Source organism: Pholis gunnellus, assembly GCF_910591455.1.
Source record: "Pholis gunnellus genome assembly, chromosome: 2".
NCBI classification, from domain to species: domain Eukaryota; kingdom Metazoa; phylum Chordata; class Actinopteri; order Perciformes; family Pholidae; genus Pholis; species Pholis gunnellus.
The window spans coordinates 3,839,480-3,860,958 of NC_136536.1; the positions used below are offsets into that span (position 1 = coordinate 3,839,480).

Here is a 21,479-nt window from a genome sequence, read left to right on the forward strand (position 1 = left end):
AATGTGTGTGTGTGTGTGTGTGTGTGTGCACGTGTGCGCGTGTGTGTGTGATTGTGCGACATTAATCTGCTTGGCACCGGTTCTGCTGTGTGTTGGCACGATCCTCTCTTTCACGCAGACAATGTCAAATACCTGTCCACGGGAGTCTGTGGCCGTCCAGACAACCACAGGAAGACAAGATTATTGATTTATAACCAACCCCAGAGTTTTTATGGATACATGATTATATACTGAAGCATCTGTGATCATATGTAATGTCAATCTTTCAGCCTCTTAAATGTCAGATTTCTTATTTGATAGTAACCGGTAGAGAGTTGACAGGAAATGAGGGGAGATGACTTGCAACAACATCCATGGCTGGATTCAAACTGGTCAAGCATGAATTCGGCATTTGGGAAAATATGATAATGATTTGCTTTCTTGCTGAGAGTTAGAAGAGAAGATCGATATCATTTTCATGTTCGTACCAGGCGGCAACCTCCGGTTCTGAAAAGTGAAGCCAACGCAGAAGTGCCTTAAACTTGCATTCTCTCTAATGACCACCAGGGGGCGACTCCTCTGGTTGTATAGAAGTCTATGAGAAAATGACTCTACTTCTCTCTTGATTTATTACCTCAGTAAACATTGTAAACATGAGTTTATGGTCTCAATCTCTAGTTTCAAGTCTTCTTCAATACAGCATGATGTTCATTTAGTAAATTATGGTCCCATGGTATCCTTTAGGGGCAGGGCTAGTGGACACTGATCAGGGTTGTTGGGATCCTGGTTGTTGGTCTTCTGACTATCTCCGTCGGTATGAACAGTTTTGATGAAAAATATTTGCAGGCTAGAATTTAGTATTTTTGTGTTTATTGGTCACACCCCTGGTGCCTTATAACTCTTGACCTGAAAGCAAGGAAGCGTATTCCCCAAAATGCTGAACTATTCCTTTAATGCTGACACGCTATGCATTAGACCCCGAGGGTCACCATGGGGGCCTCTTTCTCTCATATTTACAAAGAATGAATGGATACATGATTCTTACCAACCAGAAACTGTTTGACAAAAACAGTTTCAGTCAGAGTAAAAAAGCTGCTGAAACAAGCCGGGTGTTGGTCCATTGTTTCTGCTCAGTATGCTTTCATAGCCCAGACAATACAGCTCCGCAGCCTCAAACACAAACTAGAACTGCTCTGCTTTTCCCACCAGCTGCTCATTTCCACGAATCGTGGTCACATTGTGATCCAGCTTTACGTATTCTCCTCTCAGCGTTTGCCTGCTATACCTTTCTGTCCCCCCCGCTCTGCCTGTTTTTGTGTTGTTGTTTTTTTACCATCCCCGGCTTCCTCTCCCTGTCTCGGTTTTCTCCTTCTGCGTTTCTCTCTCAAGCATGCTAATGTCCTCCTTGTTGCCTAGGTAACTATTATGGGACCCCCAAGCCGCCAAGGCAGCCCATCAGTGGGACAGTGATTCTCAGTGATGCAGGCTCCCAGCAGTCCACCCCAAAGCGCACCAAGTCCTACAATGACATGCAAAACGCCCGCGTAGTGCCTGCTGACGACGACGATGACGACCAGGCCACGGAAATGAACAACAGTTTTACAGGTGAGGGGCGTCGCTGCAGCCTCCTTGGAGGTTTTTTTTCCGCCGCTCTCTGCTGCTCTTTATGCATTTTGTGGTGTGTCGAGGCTCGTGCAGGAGTGTCTGCGTTTGCATGACGTGTGCCCGAGATAGTGTGTGTGTGTGTATGTTTGTGATGCTCTCCTCCGTTCTGTACGGCGCTGGGTGTCTGGCGGTTACATCATGTCTTTGTGATGCTGATTCCTTTTTTTCCTGTCAGCCTCCAGACACTGCCATCTGCCTGCGAGGAGGGGTGCAGTGTGCGTGTGTGTGTGTGTGTGTGTTGTGTGTGTGTGTGTGTGTGTGTGGGGGGGGGGGGGGGTAGAAGATTACAGGCTGCACTCATTTTCTCCCCCGCTACAGAGGCCTCACATCCTCTCCTACCTGAATGTGTTCATGTCCATCACGTGTTACTATTTCAGTCTCAGGGGATTTCTCAGCACATCTTTGCAGAATTTTCACCTGCATGTTATGCTCCATAATTTATGTATAAAAAAGGTAAATAGGAGACAATATGAGATTTTTTTTATGCCGAAGCGTCCGTCCATGTATTTCCTTCCCTCCTTTTAAAAGCTCCCCTGGTTTATTTTAGCAATAGATGGTTTCTTTTTCCTCTCTTGCTGTGAAATCTATGCCCGCTCTGTGTCCCCGATGCCAGGCTGCCAGAGTGTTGAATTAGCATTTGACGGAAGTGGTGGAGGACGTTGGGCCAGAAATGTGGAGCGATTTTTTTTGGGGGGTTGGGGGTTGGTTGAGCCAGCTTTAGGTGAAAGAGGCTTATGGGTCGAGAGGTAAAAAAAAAAAAAAACAGGGTGGGGGTCAAAAAGAGTTTTGTTGCCGAAAGAATTAGCATATTCCTGGGGCCCTCTCAGTACACTAGAAATGTGTGGGAGCCAAACTTAAGATAAGGGGGGGGGGGGGGGAAAGTTGAATAAGTGTTATCCAGAGTGAGCATGTCTGCTTCTTTCATCTGTTCTCTTATCGCATGCACGAGATATAAACTGTGTTTTTTTGTTTTTTGTTTTTTTTTGTTCTTGTCGTTTCCCGTGTCGTGCCCGTTGTGTTACCCAGGATCTTTAGTGCGTAGTCTCTTCCCCTCTCCTTTGTTGTGCACAGGTAACCCTAACGACCAGGACGAGAGCCGCGGCGGCACCCTCCGGCCGTACCCCGCGCGTGACAATGCTCCATCCTGCGGTCTGAACAATGCGGCCACCTCCACCGCCGAGAGCGGGCAGCAGACCCTCGCGGAGCCGCAGGTCTCTCCGGAGGAGCCGCAGGGCCCGATGCCTGAAAACTGGGAGATGGCCTACACCGAGAGCGGAGAGCTTTACTACATAGAGTATGTATCAACAAGCTGCAACATCCCCACAGTTTGATCCGCTCTCTTACGCACTAAGCATTTCTCACCGTAGCTCATTTGGTGTTTTTTTTAATGTATTTTACCTGCACAATTATCCCTTTTGTTCGTCCAGTGGCTTGTCTTCCCCCCATGATTTGGTTTTTAGGCCTCCCCAGCCAACCTGCCCAGCCCTCTGGGTGCCACTGCTTTCCTGTTAATCCCTGCATGTCCCGATCTCTAAAGGAGATCACATCCTGATCACCTGACTACCTCCACCTCTCTGTCCTCTCCGCAGCACGGCAAAGGCACACCACCCGGACATGGCTGTGTGTTTTCAGAGCTTGTATGTTCATTTCTGCTATCACTGATTTACAGTATGTTCTTGTTTAGCGATAGAGGGAGAAGTCAGGGTGGTTTTATTGTTTGATATCCTGCCTGTGTGGCTCCGTTGTGCTCGTTTCTCTCTTTGCAGCGGGCGCCTTCTGTCCTGTCTGTAAACTTGCTGACGCGGTTTACTTTCTAATTCTTATTGATGCATTCGCGCGGCCCTGCTGCGCTTTTATCGTGTCGGTTCTGGCGGCCTGTGTTGAATTACTCCTGTTGTCTTGTCTTGTTTCCTCTTCAGCCACAACACAAAGACCACATCATGGATGGATCCTCGGTGTAGAGACAAAGCCTCCCGGCCGCTGGAGGAGTGTGACGACGATGGTAAGCTTCTACACCTCAATTACTCAATAAAGGTGGACGTTCACGCTTCTGCGTAGCGTTTTAGGAATCGGTCGGTGGTCTCATGACTTCCTCTCGTTTACTGAGAGGAACATCTTCCAGGGAGGTATTTATTGCAGCACAAGATTTGTTACACGTCCTGTGGATTGTTCGTTGTTCTTTCACAGCTATTGTCGCATAAAAACATGACAAATAATTCCCACGTTTGATAAATTCCAAATGACAAGTTGAGTTGTTCAGAATTCAGAACACAGATTGTAGAATTGCACCATCAAGTGGTGAAATTCAAAGTGGCACACTGCGTCGTCTCTGCACGCTCCGGTTTGTTTACATGTTGTTTTTTATCCTGTTGGTGTAAAGTTTGTGACACTAAGGGGTTTCTGTTTTCCTATTTGCCTTTTTTCTCCTCTGGACTGTCACCTCATTCTTTATTTGCTCTGGATTCCTCCCGACCCACCTCTCCTCTGCTATCCATCCCCCTCTTCTATTCTTCATTTTGTTTTCTTTGTTCCATCCTGCTTTGCTTTCATTTTGGAGAAGAAGGGATACATACGGAGGAGCTGGAGACGGACCTAGGTAAGATTTATTTTTAGATTGTGTTTCAAACAAAGGATGATTAAAGCTGTTGTGCAGCAGTGAGTCATCTCATTTTGAGGCGGAAGAGGTAGAATTAACATTAAACCTTGAAATCTTGTGTCTCAGACTCACACAGCACAATGTCGTCAAACTCGTGTCAACAATGAGACGTTTCAATTTCGTTTTATTAAGATTCATAAGAGAAACGCTGATGTTTAAAGATGCTCGGCTCTCATTAAGTGCCATAGTTTATATCAGGATAGAATTCTAAATACTGATGGAATTGTCAAATTCACCAGACTACGTCTCCCAGGACATCAACATGTTGTCAGCAGGAGATCTATTTAGCCAGATGTTGCAGTAGCTGTTTACAGTAAAACATTTCGATGCAGCGTGGGCTCAATGTCTGATCATTCAAATACTTTGTGGAGGACAATCTGAAGATGCTAAAATATATGAGAAGATCTGTTTGATTAGTTTTACAGTTTGTGATGGACTTAATAATTCCTGCCGGCTCAAAGCATCTGAACATTCTCCTCATGAGCGCCGTCATGTTGGTTCCAACACATGCGACTGATTTCTTCTGATTGTCTTACGGTTGCTGTAGCGCCACCATCAGGACTATGAGTTTGGCGTCGGACTGGACCTATGTGCAACTTTTTATTTTCATTCATGGGAAGGCAGATTTCGAGGAAGAAGAAGAAGAGGAAGGCAAAAACAAATTAGGTTTCTTAGATTAAATGACACAGTTATGACGTCTTTCTGATATTCTGCACTAAAAATCGCTAAAATGATTTCTTCTGTTAGTGTTTGTTTGAAATTGCAGCTTCTTTGGCGCATTTCAAAAGTCAGTGTCGTTAATGTGCTTTAACAGCAAAATGACTGAAAGAAGAAGAAGAAGCCAATGTAAACAGTGCAGCTTTCAGAGAAACACAAGAAATGGATTGAATATGTTTCTCAGAGCTCAAGGATAAACACGTGTGTTTTCATGAAACTAAAGTAAACGAATGTGTATTTGTCTGCTTTGCTTACTGTAAACACTGTAACTTTAAAGCAGAATAGATTTTCTCCAGATTCCTACAGAACTTAGATTGTTTATGTTTAGAGATGAGAAATGAAAACCTGACCATCGTTATTTTAAAAGCTGTGTCCAATGTGACTTTAATTTCACCAGCAGTTGTTTTTCTTATTTCTACTTTTCAAATGTTTCCCTGTAGAACTCCAGCCTCACAGTATTAATCCCTACTGTGAGGTATATAGACTGTGCTGTGTGTGATTTAGTCACGTTTTTGATCATAGTTCTGCCTTTAAAGGAACAGTTTGTAGCATTGAGGGAGATCTATTGGCAGAAATGGAATACATTAATAATAATCTTTCGTGTATAATTACCTGAAAATAAGAATCATTGTGTTTTTGTTACCTTAGAATGATCTTTAACTATTTACATATGGAGCTGGTCGCCATGTCATCGACACTAGATGAGACCGTTCTGGTAGATTTGCGGTCTAGACGGAGATGTTAGATTATGGGTTGTGTTCATTCAATCACAGAATACAGCAGTGGTCGTTGCAGACACACCTGGCAGAGATCTGCACTCTACTGAGAGCAGCTTTCCAGTTTAATTTGCTGGTGTTCCTCACAGTTCATGCAGCCAATGCACACATTTGAACTACGTCACTCTGGGGTTGATGCATGTTCTTGGAGTTGCTTCACAGACGTCCCAGTTTGCAGGCAGCCCAAACAAAAACCCCGTCATGGAACGAGAGCTCCGTCTCAAACCAGCGCCTTTATTATCCCTGGCTGCTCAGATACAGCCAGTCTGTGATTATCGATTGTGAAATACAAGTCTGTTATAAAAGTGTTTACTGGACTTGGGGAAAACCCCCGAGTAACACAAGGCGGTAATGTCTTTGTCCGAAATCAGATACAGTGAGGAGGAGGAGGAGGAGGAGGTGCCAACTTCTTAATGGGGATGTGTCAGTTTAATAGGCCTCGTCTGTTCGTCTGTTCCCATGGAGTGTGGTTGTGTGTGTGTGTGTGTGTGTGTAATGTGTAAACAGTGTGTAAACAGAGAGAGGCAACGTTGAGTTCAGTGGAATAATCTGCTAATATTTAAATTATTACTAGAATTACTAGAAGCAGACAAATACAGATGTGTTTTACATGTTCAGTCTTCACTTGTGTGTTGATGATGATGATGATGATGATGCACAGTGTTGTAGATGTTTTAGTTGTGATGATTATAATAAAGGTGGTCGAGGGCCGAGAGTGAACCCGTCATCATTTAGGCATGACTGTTAGTAGATATTCATCAAACATAAGTGCTACTGGCAGAATCCTCCGTACCCGACAGTGAGCCAATTTGGGTTTCAAACATTTTAAGTTTACTATTGCAATAAAAATAATACATTTAAATGGAGAACTTAATGTCTCCTTGGCATGTAGAAACAGATATTTTTCAAAATAAAATAGAAATGGTCAGAAAGCTCTGCGGTTAATGTAATTATATATTTATTTTGGCATTTATGGGAGACATAAAGACAGCAAGCCCCCATGTTCACGAATATAACCCAGCAAAACAAACTCTTATTCAGGACTGTAGAGAAAAACATTAAAAAAAATAAGTCATGGGCCAAGTGCCTCGGTGCCATAATCCCAGATGTTAAATGAGATCTGCACTAAACCTTCTGTAACTGTAGTTTATTAACCGTGTTTGCTGCACTGAATGTTTTGGAGTCAATCCAACAAACTATCTCACTCAGAGCCGCTAATGAGCGAGGTGAAAGTATCAATCTCTTTTTAATGTTATGTTGCCTTCTGTGTTTCAGAGCTGCCTCCAGGATGGGAACGGATAGAAGACCCGGTGTACGGCGTGTACTATGTAGAGTAAGTTAATCACCTTATTGACACAAATTCTCCAAATGAAAGACTCTGTCAGGCATTAATAAGAGCCGTTTTGATGAGCTTTTATATACTGTAACTACAGTGCTTGACACTACGCTCTCTCAGCCAGATGTTTTACTTGCCAGATTTGTCAAACTTACTTGTCCGAAATGGAAAATATTGGCTTATTAACTGATAAATAAAATCAAGACAATTGGATTTAAAAGAAGGTCAAAACATTCTAAATATTATCCTTTTACTTTATTGTCATCTATAGTGGTTATTTGCATTAAAACATTAGGATTAGGAAATAAATTATTTAATTTAATTTGCTTTGAATCAACATTTTGTGGGGTCATTAGCAGTTTTAATAATGTATTATAAGCTGCTTAGAGTTCAAACAGGTCGTAGTTCCCTCTCTAATGTCTCTTATGATAAATAAATGATTCTTATTCATTTTACAAGATAATATTTGAACACATCACGGTAACGTTTTATTGTACCTTCACCCAATACACATTGACACAGCTAACGTTAGCTAGCTCTCCGACTTCAATGGATTTTTCTTTGCGTCTATGTTGAGCCCTGCTACAATGTAACTTCTTCTCTCTTTTTTTTTTGTTGTGTGCAAATTAATCTTTACCCCGATTACATTGTGTCTCCTCCCTCTCACTGTCTCAGTCACATAAACAGGAAGACCCAGTACGAGAACCCAGTGGTGGAGGCGCGGCGTCGGAAGATCCTGGAGCAGCAGCAGCCGCAGCCTCCAGAAGGTGAGCGGTATATTCGAGGTTCGTTTCCTGCCCTGGCACGGCACCATTTCTTTCTTTCTTCATGTCTGTGAGAGTGTCATGTCCTTTCTACTTCGTCCAGTGCTCTCCAGGGTTTGTGGCCAGACCGCTCTTGACTTTCGTTTTTTATGTCGAGACACGATGAAAAGAACAAAAACAAACATTGTTATTCACTAAAAAAAGCTAATTTGGGGACAATGTTTTACCAAAATAAGAGCTGGCCCAAGCCCTGGTGTCGTCTTTTGGTGTTTAGGTTTTAATTTGAAAGTCATTCTGTATTTGATCATTTTATATGCTTTACCATAACAAAAGGCTAGCAAGAGATTTTTTAACTTTAGCCCAGAGGTTTTCAAACGGTGAGTCACCTCATGCAGATAATGCATGAGGTGTAACATGCAGTAACAGCGTAACATGCAGCTCACGAATGCAATTAAGGGATTTTAAAACACGCAATTTGTGTCAAAAGCCTGTTAAATCTGAACACACAGATACTCACATTCTAGGAGTCAGTGTGACTTACACACACTTAGGGTATCATCCCAAAATAAAGGTCCATAAATCTAAATAATAAAGTTTTCTTTAGTATCAAAGTAATCCAGTGATAGTCGTCCGTACATCCCACGGGTGCATTGCAAACAGGAACCGTTAATATGGCAATAAAATGTGAACACAGATTATGATCATCCCCCAAACAGAAGTAAGACGAAGAATATTAAGAGGAGTACAAACATCCACTAAGGGGAGACACTGCAGGTGAATTAAGTCAAATAAAATAACTACTAGATATCAACATTAAATTGTTCCAGTTGATTACATACATTTAGACAATCATCTTTTGTATTACAAGTTTTCAGAAGTTTGAACATTGGATAAAGCCAGGTTCAAAATGGTTGTTTGGTTTTGGTTGACGTATTTTGTATATCTCTTTGTATCACTCCATTAATCAGAAAATACTGTCAACAGCCATTAAACAAAACACGTTTCTCCATGTCTTTAGTAATAACATGTTGTATAAATCAGGCTATGAATAATATATGAACAAACCCCTCAAAGCTTCAGAACATAGAGAGGAATGAACGTGTAAAGTTTGGTGTAAGAAGTGGAGATTTCTGGATCAGTCTGAGAACAAACTCATTTAGAGAAAACGTCCTTTAAAGAGACGTTTAGTTCAATTAAAGACATTTTGAAGACTCTACAGGTGAATAGATATCACCATGAAACTTCACCAGTTCATTACTGACATTAAGACAATTAACATTACGTTTAAATATGCAAACGATGCATTATCTAATGGAAACTTTTGGTGAGTTTAGGAGAAATCTACAGACGCAAAAAGACAAAGTAGTAAAATATTTTCTTTCCACGAGTCTGAAAGAAGACCTGTCATGGAAGCAGTATAACCCAAAACCTCAGAATTGATCAGTGCATAAAACTGTGCTTTTGCCTCGGGGTGTCTCGCCTTAATATCATTTTCATGTTAAATTATGAATATCTTTTTGTCTGTACTATCGCTCAGATCTTCCCTTCACCATGTTTTGTACTTTCATTCCTGAAATACTGACACTCTCCTCTATCCATTCATATACAGATGTTTGCCCTGTGTTGAAAACCTCTGGACATACGGGCGCAGTTGTCTGGCGGGGTGGGGCGGGGTGGGGGGGGGGGGGGGGGTTTGTTTTAACTGTTTAAACTGCAAACCACATTTTTTTGCTTAGATCTAATATATATATTTTACATTGCAACACTCACAAAAGTATCTCCCATTCAACAAATGACACAAGTAGCAGCTGATGTAAATGAGGAGCAGATTACAACTGAAGTGTAAAAATGAATCAGATGGCAAGTATGTGCAGTGTGTGTGCTTAAAGCTGAGTGTGTCTGTACGCGTGTTGTCTGTTACGTGTTTCTACGTGTGCACGCGTGTGGCATGTAAATACACTTTTTGGTGCTGAGCGCGTGTCGACGGTGTCTGTGCGATTGTGTCCTCACAGAGTGGATAGAGGAGCACTCGTCGGCGGCGACTCCGTTAGCAAACTACGCTCCGAACCACCTGGAGACCTACAGGGACCCGCAGGGCCCACCAACTCTACCTCCACTCCCTGCAGGAGCCAAACGTAAATGCTTCATAGACACTGTGTATACTGCATTACTACTGCTGGAGGCTCAAAGATGTATCACACGGCTCAGATGATAAAGAAACGTTTGCTCACAATTCTCCATTTTCTGGGAACAAAACATATTTCATGTCTACTAAATTTCCTCACAGTCTTTTGAAGTGACGTTTAAAAAAGGACAGCGCAAACGATTTGTGAACATTACTATAATATGTGGACGTGACAAACGAATGCATGCAGAGCAAATGTTGTCAGACACATGTCAAACTGTCCAACGAACAAACTAATACACTGTTTCATAGCCGTGAAGTTTAAGGAATCAGTCGTTGTCTCACCTTGCAGATTTGTCCACATGCATAAGAATGCGTTCTGCAAAGTAGTGAATTGAGAGACAGAATTACAACTAAACATTATCCAGGATCGTTGAATATGTTGATGGATGTAAATATTAGAGTTGTGTCTCCGTTTTGCTCCGCAGGAGGGAAGCCTTTCTTCACGAGAAACCCAGCAGAGCTGAAAGGAACCTTCATCAACACCAAGCTGAAGAAGAGTCACCGCGGCTTCGGCTTCACTGTGGTCGGAGGCGACGAGCCAGATGAGTTCCTACAGATCAAAAGTCTGGTGCTGGACGGGCCTGCAGCCGTGGATGGCAAGATGGAGACAGGTGCAGTACACCGTCACTGTCCACAGGGGGCACTGTTTTCATTCAACACACTTCCTCCACTACATCCATCTCAGGTTTAATTATGAGCCCAGTCCCAGTGTCCCCTTCTGATGCACTCAGACTTTGACTCCCTTGTGGATTTATTTTGAAACTCTACAAACCACGCTTAAGGGAATTACCCATAATGCAAAGACTGGTGACGTTAAACAATGAGGAATAGAGCGTTGTAAGGAAAATGAACAAAAACATGCACAAGATGAGATTTTCCCGTTGAACTAGTTTTCAGGCACAGAACGGCCTGTTTGGTCGCCTCTTACAGAACTTTAATGTTCTTGTTTCACTGCATTGAATAATAGAAGAATCCTAAACAACTAAATACTAAACATCACTAACAGTATTTTTAGTACAGCAGTGTTGTTTAGACCTGATTTATTTACTTCAAACACCACAATCTTAGAAATACAGGCGCTAACTAGAACCATATAGGGTTCCTTGAATCGTCCTTAAAGGTAGAACCTTTTGTAAATGTTTCACCTGGAACCCGTTCAGAGGGTTCTACCTAGTTGCCAACATAAAGGGTTGTACCTAGAACCACCTGTCAAAGGTTCTACCCAGAACCCAGTATGCACGATTCTACAAAGAACCCTTCTTTGGTGTAATGGTTCCGTCCAGAACCCTATCTAAAGGTTCTATCCAGAAAATGTCCATCTTCTAAGGGACAATAATCCAACCGTGGGGTTCTACCGAGATCCCTTTTACATTCCAAGGGTCTCATCTAGAACCCTCTCAGGGAGTTCTACCGAGAACCCGTTTATATTCATTGGGTTTCACGTAGAACTCTAAAGAGCCGGGTTTGGTTCACGATCACAGTTTTTCCTTGAAAAGCTCTTTCTTCCAAAAAGGGTTCTCTGGATGAAAAGGGTTCTTAGTTGAACTCTTAGTCTCACAAAGAACCCTTGAAAAACCTTCTTCAAAAAAGGGTTCTTCAGAAGCAAATGGTTCTGGGTAGAACCTCAGCCCTTCAGGAAGAACCCATTTAGAACCCTTATTTCTGAGAGGGCGTAGCTGTTAATTGTGTCAGTGATGGCATCACTAACGGTCTGATTCTTTGGTGCAGGTGACGTGATCGTCAGTGTGAATGACACCATCGTGTTGGGCTACACCCACGCTCAGGTGGTGAAGATCTTCCAGTCCATCCCCATCGGTTCCATGGTGGACTTGGCTCTGTGCCGCGGCTACCCGCTGCCCTTTGACCCCGACGACCCCAACACCAGCTTGGTGACCTCGGTGGCGATCTTGGACAAGGAGCCGATCATCGTCAACGGACAGGAGGCGTTTAACTCGCCTTCCAACAAGGGCAGACCCGTTAACGGCATGAGGGACCTGCGGCCGCACAGCCCCTCGGCCGAGGCGGCGTCCAACGGCTCGCACGGCTACTCCAGCGACGTGGTCAACCTGGCCTCGTCCATAGCCACCCAGCCGGAGCTGATCACCATCCACATGGAGAAGGGCGACAAGGGATTCGGCTTCACGATCGCAGACAGCCTGACTGGAGGAGGGCAGAGGGTCAAGCAGATAGTGGACTACCCGCGCTGCCGTGGCCTAAAGGAGGGGGATATTCTAATGGAGGTCAACAAGAGAAACGTCCAGAATATGAGCCACAATCAGGTGGTGGACCTGCTGAGCAAATGTCCTAGAGGCAGTGAGGTCACCATGCTGGTGCAAAGAGGTACGTGTTACATCTTGATGTCACATATTTTTGGATTTATAGATGCAGGAACGAAAGTTTTGCCGCAAAAATGGATGTGCGTGAGAGTGAGCTGCTGTCTGCTGAACAGACACCAGCTCGAATAGTTGGCACAGGGAGAAAAAAAAAAAGTGACATAATGAGAAGGCAGGAGAGAAAAGCGAGGAAGAGAGTGGGTGGCGGGTTGAAAATGTTCTGACTGGACGGGATAAAACGAGGAGGAGAGGCAAAGAGACGATGGGCTGAGTTAGCATGGCGGTCGATGAGCAGTGTGGGAAGGAGTGGGAGGCGAGATGGATGAATGAGGGGGGGGGGGGGCGGGGGGGGGCATCAGGTCAGGGACTCGTAAATGTTATGAATACGGACGCTGCTGAGTTGGACCTCTGAGACTTTGTCACACTTCACGTCTGCCGTCGTCCCACGTTGCATAAATCATAAAAGGGTGTCGTGAAGGGTGTGCTTTGTTTATTTTCTGCTCTGGGTGTGTTTTATTTTGAAAATACTAGTTTTATTTTCAAAAATCGGTACCTGGAAATGATCAAATGAGAAGAGATCAGAGCCTGCGCTCATGGAAACAGAAAATGATTGAATGTTTCATTGATTTTGATTGGAAAATGTAGCATACGGTTGGTTTTTATGTTCGCTAATGTAGCCGCGCTGTGTTGATGTGGATTTTTTTTAGTGCTGGAATCAGTCATCCTGTTCACTGATACCCTGCCCCATTATTTTCCATCACACTACGCTGGCTGCCCGGAATGACCCAGAGATAGTTTTTCTCATTGAAATGTCAAAACAAAAAAATTGTTTGCCGGCATGCAAGGTTTTTTTTTCCGCAAACACAGAATGACATTGGAGGCCCGTCATCCGTGTCCGGTCCTTACTGTTGTTAAACTGCCGTCCATGACGGCTGATCCACATCTTTATTAGTGGCAGGTTTGGAATACATCAGTTATGCCCTCTAATGAGTTCACCTTGTGCTCCGCTGCTGGAATAACGCCGCTGTATCGTGTTAAATGTCAGCATCATTATGGGCCTGTGTGAGAGAGAGAGAGAGAGAGAGAGAGAGAGAGAGAGAGGCTGATATGGATGCAGGGCGGTGTTCCTGCTACCAGAGCGGAGAGCAAGAGGTTCAAAGAGAGCGAGAGCAAGACTGTGAGGAAACAAAGGAGAGGATAAGTGGGCAAGGAGGCCACGAGCGGTCACCGAGGCAGGCAAGGCGAACAGATCATCTCTGTTAGCTTTGACACCGGCCTGTCATTATCCTGAGCTCAGGTGAGAGACCAGGCGATGAGAGGCGGGTCGGTAGTTAAGCTATTATCTCAATAGCCGTGTTTCCATTCACATATTGTTATGAGCATTTTAAAAGGGATCGCATTATTAAAGCTGAATGGAAACAGCTAAATTAGATGAAACTCAAAAGCTTCTACGCTCGCTTGGTTTGGCTTTTGCTTCTCGCGAAAAAGAGTCGATGCACTAAATGTGAGATGGAAACTCTTCAGCCAAATAGATTCATGACTGATCAGCACTTTACGCTGACGGCTATGTATTCATATTGTCTTTGTCTCCAGGCAACATGAAATGCTGCCAATAGTAGTTGACATGAAAGAATGATTAAAAAACTTTCCCAATTTTAAACAAATTCCCGAAGACCTCTCTCCATCTTTCTCTCATACTGTAGATGGTTTGATGGCCAAGCCGACACGTTCTGTTGCGGTTCACAACCTCTTCTTCTTCTACTCACTGTAGCCAAGTTCATTATTTTCAAACTAGTTTGCTTTAAATTTGAAATAGTGCAACACAAAAACAATATCACACATACACACACATGACTTGTCTTGGTACAATCGAACATGTATTTTTCTTTAGATATGGCTTCGATGGCCAAAGACACGATTCTCGCATCATATTGAGCTCACACGAACCAAAACAAGTTTGTGCAACTTTGGCAAAGAAGAAAACATTTCAGAACCATATTTTCAAAACATAAGGGCGCCGCAGATGGATGATCTGTTTCACTTTTTTACATTGTTGTGCTACAAATTCACCGGACATTCATCTAACAAACCTCAACCGATCGGTGTGACCATGCAGCCGCTCAGATGTGAGGATTTGTTTCTTTTTGAATTGAACATCTTTTTGGTTTTGGACCATTGTTCACACAAAACAAGCATTTTAAAGACGCCATCTTGGGTTCTGGGGCATTTGTTAGACTAAACAACTTAATAAGTGATGAATCCAAAATATACATCACGGATTAATCAACTGTAGAAATAATAATTAGTTGCAGCTGTACTCCGTAGTAACGGCTGCGTGTTCTCGGCTGTCTTGTCTGAGAATGATGCGGTAACCTTTCAAGTGATCGCTAGCAGCTAGCGCATAATCGCTCACAAACAACAATTATGGGAGCTAAGAGGAGGAGCGGGGGGGAAAGGCCGATAAGAAGAGACAGCGTAGAGGATGAGGAATAGGAGGGCCGGGGATCATGTTTTGAGGAAAGTGGAGGAGGAGGATTAGTGGAGAGATTTGCTGAACAGCACTGGAAGTTCAGCGAGGGGAGCGTGTACGAGGGGATTGGTTTAGAGAAGTGTGAAGCAGAGGAGAGGAAGAGGAGGAAGAAGGTGGACTTCAGCTGGAGGAGAAGAAGAAGCTTTAATCTGTATCATCTGTGACTCATCAATTCTGCGCTGTTTGACTCAGCAGAGTTTTTAAGAGATGGCACAAAGCACACGGTCAAACAAACACAACATCACACAGGGATTCTCCTCAGGGATGGTTTTTCGTCTCGAGACATGTTAAATTATCTATGATCTTTTCGCAGTAGATCGAGTTGTGTCGCAGAAGTTACATATATGCAAAATATTATAAAACTCCTTGTAGCATTAAAAAACATGTGCATGACAAAGAGAGAGAAACGCACATCTTGAAATACTACGCCGGTTTATCCCAGCATGCAGCGTTGCTCTGAAGGGAACAGTGTCAGAGTACTCTGCTCCTGGCTAATCTCACAGCGAGTTCAGAAGCTTAAAAAAAAAAAAGAAGAAAATTCAAATGTGTTTTGTCACCGAGCATTTGCAGAAAGCTGTAGTGCATTTTCACCTTAATATTCTCCCTGCGATGGCAGAACAACAGAGACACATTTGGTTGTTTTTGGATTTGCCCGAACAAGTAGTTTAAATTCTGCGGTCGTCGAACAAGAGATGAACGGCAACATGTGATTTGTGCGATTGGAAAAAAACAAGAGGTAAAATAGTCTGTTGTGGTTATGAGGGAAGCAGCTGCTGAAGGACTGTGTGACAGTTGTTAAAATGTGTCTACAAGCACAAAGGGGCATGTATATAATATTTGAATAATCTAAACAATGTCTACATTTATTAACACTGGACACATTCTGCAAGGTTCAAGACTTGAAAATATGTCTTTTTTTTAAAACTAAAGCTGTTAGAAACGTCTATTATTGCTTTAAGTTTTGCTAGTATAAAGATAACATCTGGCGTTTTCACACACAGGATCTTCTCCCGTAAAGGAGGCCAAGCTATTACTCCTCCATCTTGTCTTCCCACCGTTGTTGCCATGACAATCGTGCACAGCGGCTCCTGTCCCCTGAGAGGAGGAGGAGAGAAAATGAAAAGACAGAGATAGGGGCTATAAAGTGTAGAGGAATGAAATGTGATAATAAGAGGCGGCGAGGAGCAGCAGCGAGACAGTTTAATTTAAAGTAGATGTAGAGAAGGTGACTGCCGGTGGAATAGGACGATCTCATGAGCGGAGCACTCACACGATGCTCACAGGTTCGGCTCATCAGAAGACAGCATTACTCATGTTGCACACAGAAAACCTGGAGGAAGGACTCGCTCTGTGTGGGCTCTGCAAAGACCCACCAAGGCCACACAGCTTCAACAGCATAGTGAGACACACACACACACACACACACACATTCAGTTTGAAAAGCTCCAGCTTTTCTTTTCTTTTTCAGTGCTGTTGGATGAAAGAATGACCGCCCCAGTACACACATTCTTACCCACGCAACTATGCACAAACACACATTTTTCTGCATTTTCTTGTCGTTAACTGCTGTTTGCATCTCAAACGACCTGACGTGGTCCTCACGTATCTCCATCCCGGTGACACAAAAGCTCGTAGACGACTTTCCGTGCCCAGGTTCTTATTCACGTTTACAGATGAGCAATAATGACCCGAAGCATTTACAAACTGGCGTGAGATGCGCACGGCCCAGGACAGGAGGGATTAAACCCGCCCAGAACATCATTGGTGGCCATCTACCGAGCCATCAGTGATATTGGTGACGAGAGTCCAAATGGTATTAAAGGACAATACCCACCCAGCCACAGGCTGCTGCCGTCTGGCAAGAGACACGAGTATCAGCTGCCGTACCACCAGACTTCAGAGCAGCTTCTCTCCTGAAGCTGTGAGACTCTTAAAGTCATCCTCCACATATAATACAGTTTTGCTATTTTTGTGCTTTTCTTGTGGAGCAGAGAAGGATTAAAAACTGCATTTCTTTGCGCAATGACAACCTTAAACCTTGATGTTTTTTTCAGACGGCGAGGACATTTTTTAAAGTAATTAAGTGATGCGAGGGTGTGACCCACTCCTTTATCACCAGTTCTTGCTTTTACACACAAATCATACAACCTATTGAGCAGGAAACACCACGTGGCGTGTGTTCATATCGCCGGTTGATAAAACCAGGCCGTCTTTGAGGCCCTACATCCGCCCGCCTTCTTCAGAGCCGTTCAATAATTTCCTTATTAGCATATCTCTTTGTACCGCTGCTAGTTACTACAGGCGTGCCTCACTGTCTACTGTAAATCTGTTTACTTCCGCCTCTCATTTGGTTGATAATGCACACAGTCTTAGTCAGGCTGCTAGAAGGTTTCCTCAGTAATGATAAACTCAGCGGTGTTCTGTTTTTGGGGATCTGGCCCCGGTGCATAATGTAAATGCTACATGCGTGCCTTCATACTCCTCTTTTGCTCCGTGCATAAATAAATTCTCAGCTCTTTCCATACCTGCACGTGCCGATATTACATATGTATAGCACGCATGCGTTCGTGGGGGCTTTCTACGCCGTCGCGTGTGTGCACGGGAACATGCGATTCCCATATTTCTTTCACCCGGCTGCAGCTGCTCATAAATGCTACATCCAGCCAGATTGGATCAAGGCTGAGTTACACGTATGCATCAGTGTCGCCATGCCAGAAGAAAATTAGGCAGATTTAAAAAAAAAAAAAAAAGCTGCATCATGCGTGAAGATGCATGTAAATCAGCTGTTTCCAGCTGACACAGCTTCAGCGGGTGAATGTGAAGTTGGGGGTCACTACGTTCCTCGAATCTTTATTGTCCTTCGGCTCCGTGGCCAAATTTGTTAACCATATGGCCGTAGTTAAATTCAATTTTTATACGCTTGATGCTAATTATGCTGACCTCGTTGACAGTTTGAGGATTTTTGGAGGTTGTTTCAAAGGGAAAAGTATTTATTGACCTCACTCACTCTTGTGTGTTTGAGGGTTCCTGGCTCATATATGCTGCTGTTGTAATGGGAAACATTACCTGATGTGTGTCCTACCTGGGTCACACACACACACACACACACACACACGAAAACATTCATCAGCACGTCAGCAGCTGGGATGTTCCACTTCCTCCGGTAACTGGCACCCCATAATCTGAGGGAGGGAGGGAGAGAGAGAGAGGGAGGTAAAACAGGGAGGATGAATTATGAATCGTGTAGAGTGAGGGGCTTTGCAGCAACAGAGAGTTTTAACATTTAATGATTTTTTTTTGCCAATGCAGCAGAGAGAGCCTAAGATGGATGCTTGCATGTTGTTGACGTCGTTCCGTCACGATACATGAAGAACGTGTTGTCATCGTTCCCCATGAAGGAGAGTGAATGGATCACAGATCCGGCGTCGGCTCCTCACACCCTCACCTATTTAACAAAGTCGACGGCTCCGCCGCCGCATACAGAACTAGTTGATCGCCTTGGCAACGGCAACTCTTTGTCCCAATGTCGTTTCGTGCATTCATTTGTTCTATTTTTGTCTCTCGGCATACTTTGCCGTATATAGTTATAGCGGCACGAAGAACGGAGCGAGTCCGGGAGGGGAAAAGGGAGTTTTCTTGGAAAGCGGGGGGAAACTGTGTGTGTGTGTGTGTGTGTGTGTGTGTGTGTGTGTGTGTGTGTGTGTGTGTGTGTGTGTGTGTGTGTGTGTGTGTGTGTGTGTGTGTGTGTGTGTGTGTGTGTGAACAAAGTCTGAATAGGTTTGTGTGAATGTGTCTCAGGTAGAGGAACCTACATGTTGATTGAGTCGTTGGGCTTTGAGGGGAAAAGAAAGCGGTTAAAAGGAGGGAGTGTAGATGATTCCCTACACTGTGAATCCTCTCCCCCGACAACTGGCTCCAAGTATTAATATTTCATGAGCACAAATGAGATTGATCTCGGTGACTCTCTACAGTGTGGTAACTAGTGTTTATATATATAAGAGAGAGATAGAGGGAGAGAAAGTCATGGTGGAGGGAGGAAGAGGAGGTGTGTGGGGGGGGGGGGGGGGGGGGGGGGGGGGGGGGGGGGGGGGCAGAGAGAGAGAAGATCAGCTTCTCAATGTGCGCCTTGAGCAAAGCAGAGGAGTGTAGAGGAGAGGAAACAGCTCCGTGGTTACTCAGATGTGCATAGTAAGGCAGAAGCTCAGGCTTCCCTTTGATACGACGCTCGGGCTGCTGGGCTCCTGCTCAGTGGCTGATAGTTGAGATTCTGCTGGAGCGCTTGTGCTGGGAAGTAGACTGGAGGAGGGGGAGTGGGTGGGTAGGGGGGGGAGAGGTTGGGGAGGGTGGGAGCAGCATCCCTGTAGCTTTGACCAGCAGTCCAGGGATGCTGCAGCATAAGTCAGCCTGTCTAATGCAGATAGATCAGCTGCTCCTCTGCTAATAGCGCGGGGTGAGAGCGGCACACACGGCACAGGGGGGGGGGGGGAGATCACTTAGATTAGCGAGCAGCCTAGCGCAGTGTGTTGCTCGGAGAGAGGGAGAGAGCAACAGAGAGGAGGAGGAGGAGGAGGAGGAGGAAGAGGTGGAAGAGGAGGAAGAGGAGAGCAAGCCGGGGCCAGTTGCGCTCTTGCTCTGCAGCAGGAACCAGGGGTCCATCCGTTTGTCCTGGAGGGGTTTTTAGTTGTTTTTTGTTTGGGTTTTTGGGGGGGGGACAAGGGGAGAGCACCGCAGGTCATTAATGCTCTCTCTGTCTCTCTGCCGATGTTTTGCAGGAGTGGTGCCAGCCAAGAGGAGTCCAAAGCTGGTGGTGAGTACTCTTTTTATATCCGTGTGCATGTCAGCTCTACTGAGTGTTAAAGGAGCGCTATTTAAAGAACAGAAGGCGAGAGACTTGATATCCAACTCTTGCTTCTACTGTTCTGCATGCAGAGATTCCACCTTTCCTCTTCACTTCTTTCTCGTTTCTGACTTTTCTTTTGGGGTCTTTTATTGCTTTCCTCCTCCTGCTTTTGTTGCCTCTGTGTTGTCATTTCGCTTTTGTTTAAAATCCTTTCTCCTTCTCTCGACATCCCGCCACGCTGCCACCCTCTGACTGATTAACGGTGTAACAGTGACCAGCTGTTAGGGAGGGCTAAAAGCCACAGAGCTGAGGGGAGAGACGGGAGAGAGGCACGAAGCAAAGATATATATGGGGGAGAACAAAAAAAGGATGTGGGATGAGAGAAGGGAAGACCAGCGGAGAGATATAGTTTGTCCCACAACAGTGAATCACTATGACAGCCTAAAGATACAGAAGATGCACTGAAGCTAACAGACAGGGAGAAAAGGGGGGCGATGACGACATGAGCGAGCTGGAGGCAAAGAGCAGAGGGAGATCGGGGGAAGCTGGAGGAGAGATTGCAACAGATTGCAATGTGTGACGAATAAAAGAGGACGGGAAAGAAGGAGGGAGGGAAAGACCGGCTCTGTGAGCAGCGCTGGGGGTCTCTGAAGGGACGGTGCAGTTATTCAGGAGTTTAAAGAGCAAACGCCTCCTCCTTTTTACGACTCATCTCAACCTGATAATAAAATCCATACAAGCTCAGAAGCAGCTTTAAATGTATACCGTCACCTATGAGGAGGTTTTCCTCCGGTTAGGCTCATCCAAGGCCAGTGACGGGTTCAATTCCCACAACTTGAGAGGAAGGGAAAAAGCTCGTCACGATGTCTCTTGATCGGCATGAAAAGCCCCGCAAGCTGGCCAGGATGTTGGCATTGGGATTAGTTTTAAATGGTATCAGTCAGGGCTGTGGGTGTTACCTATTCAGGTCACATGTCACGGAGGATTGGAGGAGGGCCGGGCGCCGTCAGGGGGGGTCGAGGGGGGGGACCGATAGTGGCACTGCCCGACTGTCACTTTGGATTAGCTTTCCAGTGAGGAAAAAGCCACTTTCCCCTCCCTCTCTCTGGGTTATGTCAGTGAAATGTCACGCTGCAGGAGACTTCGTGTCAGCCGGGAACAACCGTCTTGCCTCCAGTTCAGACTCTAAATAAATGCTCACAGTTAACTCCCATATGCAAGAGAGATTGCGCTGCCTCAACCCATTAAAGAAGTCTCCAGAAGTCCATTTTTGCATGGCTGTTGTCCTCATTAAAGAGGCATTACTGGAATATTTGACCCTCCGTCTGTCGCGCAGTGTGTGATGAGCGAGAGACTGCCGCTGATGACTTCTCTACCATTTCATGCACGGGGGTTTATTATTCATATCAGATCAAAAAAAACGATTCAGTTGTCATATTGGCCCTTGTCAGTAATTGCATTTTCTCCTTCGGCTCATTTTTCATAAAGCTGTAAAGTCTTTTGTAATGTGCATCTGCGAGCGATAACGTGGTTATATTTACATTCTGTGGGTGCAGTAATCAGAAAACAAAGATTACAGAAAACTGGAGATGCACCGATACCGATACGATACGATACTGACTCAAGTAGCTGGATCGGGTATCGGTGGCGATGGGGCGACCGTTATCTTTATAAATAACAGTTCAGTACCTTTTA

At 44.6% G+C, this 21,479-nt stretch overlaps 1 protein-coding gene across 1 annotated transcript in view; it reads left to right on the top strand.

Annotated features, from left to right (window-relative positions):
• Positions 1–21,479, top strand: part of LOC306709579 (membrane-associated guanylate kinase, WW and PDZ domain-containing protein 1-like) — a gene marked incomplete at its 5' end in the record, with an annotated part of 94,034 nt that overhangs the window by 56,485 nt on the left and 16,070 nt on the right. Inside the window, 10 exon segments of the mRNA XM_079177772.1 lie at positions 1,396–1,584; positions 2,671–2,938; positions 3,564–3,646; positions 4,205–4,240; positions 7,069–7,126; positions 7,805–7,896; positions 9,906–10,028; positions 10,507–10,692; positions 11,810–12,421; positions 19,717–19,748. Of these exon segments, the coding sequence (XP_079033898.1) occupies positions 1,396–1,584; positions 2,671–2,938; positions 3,564–3,646; positions 4,205–4,240; positions 7,069–7,126; positions 7,805–7,896; positions 9,906–10,028; positions 10,507–10,692; positions 11,810–12,421; positions 19,717–19,748 (1,679 nt within the window).